Genomic DNA, 6,168 nt, shown 5'->3' with positions numbered 1-6,168 from the left:
TGCGTCGATTAGTTGCAATTGGTTTCCTCCTTGTGAAGCACAAGGTTGCAATGTGCTGGGGGGGTGGGAGAGGCCCTACCTCCACACAATGGCTCAAAAGCGTAATTTTTTGTGACACCACTAACAAACCATATTCACAGTTACAACCGCCCGCGCAACATGTTACTACCCTTACACACTTACCTGCAGCAAACTGCCCAGATATCTCAAGACTGAAAATGTGTGCGCAGGGCCCGCAGTCGGCACCCAATGCCACAAATATATCATCACCCAGACAATGGGTTGCATCATACATGGGTTGCATCATACAGCTCTGACTCATCGTAGTGACCCACATGCACCATACAAATGCTCCTTTGCTGGGTCTTGAACTACTGGACAGTCGCTGACTATGCATGGTTCTAGATCATCATATATGCTTTGTTCCACTTGAGTTTTAATTTCCTGGCAATGCTAAAGCTCTGAATGATGGTCACTATTGGCATGTATGGTTTCTTTAACTGTGGTGGTTTTTCCTGTTAAATGAAAAATCATAAATAAAAATGAAAATGATTATGCAGATGTCATCTGTGGCGGCAATGTGTGGTGTTTCTGTATTGTGGTTGGGCCTGAATGCAGACTGTTTGATATCGAGGAGCGCTGAGTCCGTTGGTTCATTAGTTTCTCTAAGACCTTTAGTATGGTAGGAGGGAGATGGGTCTGTAGTTGGAAAGTGTGACAGACTCAGCAGATGGTTTCTTGAACAAAGGCATGATGGCGGCATGTTTCCAGGTTTCTGGCAATGTGAATGGGGAGGCATTGAGGATGAGGGATAGTGTTCACTGATTGGTAGGAGTCCTTTGGTGGAAGCATGGTCTTCATGGCAGCAGCGATTTTGACATTGGTGACAGCAGGCCACAAGGTCAGGATTTTTTCATCCACCATGATGGGAAATTGAATTTCAATGGCAACAGGGTCTGGTTGTGGGTCGAAGTTGCTATATAGGAGGTAATTATGTTACAGAAGAATTCCGAGAGCTTGTTGCAAAAGTCTAGTAAGGGGTGGTGTTACTGGTGGTGGCAGTAAGCATGGTGAAATCTTTGATGATGTTGAAGATTTATTTGCTGCTATTTGTGCTGGTGTTGATGCAAACTGTAAGAGCTGTGCAGCTGGTGGTCTGTATCTGCTGGTGATGGTGTGTCAGGGCTGATTTGAAGATGTCTTTATCTGCGGTGTCTTTACTTGTTCTTCATATGCGCTCCAGTTGTTTGCAGTGGCATTTCACCAGCCAAGGTTCCTCTGTGACTACCAGGCCTGTGGTTAGGCTCTTGCCTTTGGGTTGTTCTTGAGGGGAGTGAAGGTGTTGGTGCATGCGGTGATCCAGCTGTTGAGGTTTCCGGTGGCTGTCAGCAAGCCACTGGTGTGCTCAGGCCCTTGCTCGGAGAGGATGGAAGCCCACTCCTCTTCTAAGATGCGGTTCCTGGGGTTGGTAGCTCTGTGATGGTGCGAGATGGGTAGACTGAAACTGACAAGGGTGTGGTCTGTCCAGCTCATAGTTGCTGGCTTGTTGACTGTGATGTTTCTGTTTGAGGAGAAATTTGAGTCCAATAGGTGTCCAGTGGTGTGGGTGGGTTTGGTAACTTGCTGGCTGAGGCCAAGCTTTGCTAGGTTTTCTAGATGGGCCATAGAGTTTGGGTTGGTGCTGTCTTCTAGGAGAAATTAAAGTCTCTGAGGAGGATGTGGGTGCTGGCTTTGATGATGAGGGGCACGACAAAGTCGGTGATGTCGCTGGCTAAATTGGTGTGAGGTCCAGGTGTCTGTATATGAGGATTCTGCCCCGGGAGAAGCTGACTGTGATGAGTATTTTGAATGTGAGGTTGGGGGTGTACGTGTAGGTGGTGCAGCTCGTGGTATCTTTGAATATGATGGTGACCCCATCTCTGGGCTTGTGCTGATGGTCTTGCCTAACGATCTTGTAGCAAGCATTGATGGGGGAAATAGTAGGTCCGGGGCACAGTCATGCAGTAGGTCCCATATTTCTGTGGCATGTTTGGTGACTAAGCAGGTTTTGAGGAGCATGCATGTGAGTATGGCATTTTGTTGGGTGGTGTTTGGTGTGTGTGAGAGTGAGAGGAATTAGAAACCCCAGCACCATGCAATTCTGTATAGCGTTATAAATTGTAATTTTGAGTGTCTTATAATGTCTTTGCTTTTTTATTGGGAAAAATATTTTGAGACATGCAGTAAAATAACACAACATTTTTAATAAAGTTGCCCAAAAAGTTTCTTACAAGAATACCAGAATTTATTACTTTTGAGCGGTGCTTCAGTTTAACTCGGTCAATTTACATTTTCGCGAAAAAAAGGATGAAGATGAAACACATTTTGGCTGAATGCCGAAAAACATTTTGCAACTCTACTTTAAATATTCTTCCTATAAGGATTGTACATATATATTGCCATTAATATACATGTGGAACATTTCTAGGCAACAGAAAGTTGTTTCATAAAGTCAGAAACAAGGCAAACTCGTAATGAGACTAACAATCCAACTGAACACAGGAAACTCAAAAGCTAGACATAAGCTTTGCTGGAACCATCATTGTCAAACTGTTTCCTTTCCTTGACATTTGATGGGGCAGTCTGTGTGGTTGTGTAGTCATACTGGTATCGCCTATGATGAGAAAAAGATAAATTGTGTATTAATGTGGGTACCCATTGAATGCTTTTTAACTACATTAATGAAGCAAAAACATAAAGAATAGTTCTGTTGTATTTTTTCCAGACATCATAATATTTATTTATTTTAAAGGTTTTTATATCATGCTAGCTAGACCCAGGGGTATCAGAGCGCTTTACAGAATCAAGAGCACGGCAATATCCATTGGAATAATGGTTGCATACAATGAACAAAAAGGGAAGTGAAAGTCTAACAGGATCAAGAGCAAGGCAATTATCATTGGATCAATGGTTAGAAACAGTTAAAAATAAGGGAAGTGGAAGTCTAACAGGGGAACACACATTAATATATACAAAGAAACACTTGTAGGAGCATGAAGGATGGAATTACTGAAATAACGTCTATACAATTAACAATTTAGGGGCCTTAAAGCGCTGGCTTGGCTAGACCCAGTGGTAACAGAGCGCTGTACAGAAGCAAGAGCAAGGTAATAATCATAGGTTAAAGATGAATAAAATATAAGATAGGGGAACTAATAGTCTACAGAGGAGCACACATTATCGTTTACATAGAAACAATTTTAAGGTCATGGAGGACGGAAAATTACTGAAATTAGGTCAAAACAAAAATAAATAAGGGACCATGGAGAGCAGGACAACAGGAACAGTAAAGGTCTACACAGGAAAAGAAAGGCCGGCAGAGGAACTACCTGATCACAGGAGCCTAATAGAAATCAAGTTCAGTGTGATTCATGGGCTCCAATATTTATTGAGGCAATGGCGTTTCAGGTCTTCTTTGAAGCCTGTGTAGGAGGGGTTGCAGCGAAGGTCCCCCAAGAGGGCGTTCAAGATGCTGGGAGTATTACCTGAAAAAGAGCGAGTCTGGGTAGATTTCTTTTTTGTTAACGGGGGTACAAAGAGAAGGGCGGTGAAGCTTCTCATAGGTCTGGCACTTCCTGCTCTTGTGAAATTGTTGTCTAAATAGTCAGGGGATCTAGAGTGAAGTGCTTTGTGGGTGATGCAGGGGTTCTTGTAGGTGCAGCTTCCTTCCATGGGACGCCAACTAAGGGACTTGAGGGCAGGCGTGATGTATTCATAACGTTAGGAGTCTGTTATAAGTTGGGCTTCCATGTTGAGTACTGATCTGGGAGGGCAAAGTGAATTTTTGGGGTCCCGGTGAGTATATCATTCCCGTAGTTGAGTTTAGAGAGGACTAGCGATTGAACGACCCATTTGAAATCGTCAGGTGGGATGAAAGGTTTAATTTTTTTTAGGTGTTTAAGTGAGTAAAACACTCCTTTGGCTGAGTTATTGATGTGGTCTTTCACTGACAAATCTTTGTCCAGGGAGAAGCCTGGGGATTTAGCCGAGTTGGATAGAGTGAGCAGACAGCTTAGGGTTTTGAGGTCAGAGTTCCAGCCTTGAATTGGGAGGTGGTTACTTTTGGGGGAGAATAAAATGATTTCTTTTTTGCTGGGATGCAATTTTAGGTAGTTGGACTAAAACCAGGATTGAATCTTACTCAATGTGATGTTAAGATGAAGGATATCGCTATGTGATTTGATTTTGTAGTTGGGTTGCGGGTCATCAGCTTAAAGGTAATAATTGATCCCAGCTTGTTTCAAGATGATAGTGAGGGGTTCCATGAAGAGGTGGGAGAGTATTGAGCCCTGGAGGACACCAAGAGAAACAGGAGTAGGATTTGAGAGGCAAGAGTTGGTTTTGATTTGTTGTGTTCGGTGTTGGAGGCAAGAAGTGAACCATTTTAGGACTGTGCCATTGAGACCAGAAAGTGTCTTCAGAGATTCCAGTAAGGAGGAGTGGTTGACTGTATTGAAAGGTACAGGATATTGAGAAGGCAGGCAGCTCCATTCTCTAAGGAATGATGTATGTCGTCAGCAATGTTAAGCATGGCGGTTTCTGTGCTGCAGCCTTTCCTGAAACCAGATTGGAAGGAGTCAAGTAGGTTGTATTTGCCTATGTGTCTGTCGAGTTGTTGTAAGACGCATTTCTCCATGGTTTTAGCTAGGAACGGAGGTTGGAGATTGGACGGAGGTTGTTGGGATCATTAGGGCTTGCCCTGGGGTTTTTAAGTATGGATGTGATTTGCCCTAGTTGAAGGGAGTCAGGTACGCTAATACCTTTTATCTATTTTTTCATGAATGTATCTGTTGCAGTATTCCATACAGAAAGTAGCACAATTAAAGAGCATATGATCTTTGATAAATAGAACTACCCTTAGCCATGGTCCCTATGCCTCACAAGAGTGAAAGCAGACCTGCCTGCTTTGAAAATAATTTTGTGTGAGGATAGATCTGGGCCTTGAAGGAGTGGAATCTGGTGCTTAGGGTAGGGGCCAATTACCTCCTGGTCAACCATAGAGGGGGTTAGAGGCAAAACATGTGGCGGGTCTTCGAGCCAGCAATGTCCTAGCACACCTCTCTCCACCTTCTACATAAAATAAATTACCAAGACTTCAGAGGCTGTGGCAGATGACCTGGAGTAGGACTTTGTCAAACCCCTGATGGATGTCAGCTAGACATTGGTTACACACAATGAGCTAGAAACCCCCTCTCTACTAACGTTTCCAACTCACTGAGTGCACATGACTGTGTGCACACCTTGTGGTATTGGCTGTTCGTCAGGTGACTGTGTGATGGGAGCAGATATCGGTGGCGACATGTGAGTTAGCAGGTTTGTGATAGTAGTTTTCAAGTAGCCTCTAATTGTCTGAGCTCTTGTATGCACAGCTGGGGTGCTGTAATCTAAACGTGCTGCTGGTTTGCAAATTCATTTGCTAATAAGCATGCAATGGCTTAGCACTGTAAATACCCAGTATCACTGTTACTCAATTTAATAGTAGTCACCGAGTTGGCAGGAGAAGAATACAGAACTGTTTGGCCCTTCTGTGGCCTAAACAATTAGCACATACAGATATAAGCAGAAAGCATATAACTCACTGATCCATACTGTTAGTATAATTCCATTTGGCCTGAAGGGATTCCAAGAGGATGATCCTCTAGCTGAATTTGCAATAAACGCACACTTCCCTCTGAGCTTAAGGGTAATATCACTAATATTGGGGCCTTTGTAATTACAACTGCTTTATTGTATTATGCAGGAGTCAACTTCGTTTTTCCAGCAAAACATATACAGTCTATTTGAGACCCATGAAAACGTGCCTCCACCACAGAACCCACTTCCTACCACTTTAAGCCTTAAAGAGACCACGCTTACTATCAGACGTGATGCTCCCTTTGCCATTCTACCTCAGTGGCTCTGATGCAGGTTCGTCTTGGGGAGGGACACTAGGAACCCAGGCCAACCCAACACAGGGAAACAACCCCCGACCCGGATCGAGAGAGTGCAATCATGCAGGCAGAACAGGAAGGTAATTTTGGAAGACAAAGGAATAAGATTCCTCATATGGGACTTCCAGTGAAGGATTCTGGTTAATGAGGGGGTAGCTAGACCTGAGAGCATGTATCAATCTCAAAATCTCAGGGGAAG

General features: G+C 43.7%; 1 protein-coding gene across 2 annotated transcripts in view; it reads right to left on the bottom strand.

Annotated features, from left to right (window-relative positions):
• Positions 1-2,262: 2,262 nt before the first annotated feature.
• Positions 2,263-6,168, bottom strand: part of LOC144791700 (claudin-15-like) — a 313,867-nt gene continuing 309,961 nt past the window's right edge. For both annotated transcript variants that reach the window (XM_078666446.1, XM_078666445.1), the window contains one exon: positions 2,263-2,653. In XM_078666446.1, the coding sequence (XP_078522572.1) occupies positions 2,554-2,653 (100 nt within the window). In that variant the 3' untranslated portion in view covers positions 2,263-2,553. The remainder of the gene's footprint in view (positions 2,654-6,168) is intronic.

This window comes from Lissotriton helveticus, chromosome 11, assembly GCF_964261635.1.
Source record: "Lissotriton helveticus chromosome 11, aLisHel1.1, whole genome shotgun sequence".
Taxonomy (NCBI): Eukaryota; Metazoa; Chordata; class Amphibia; order Caudata; family Salamandridae; genus Lissotriton; species Lissotriton helveticus.
Note: the sequence above shows the minus strand (reverse complement) of the source record. Positions and strands in the feature narration are given on the sequence as shown.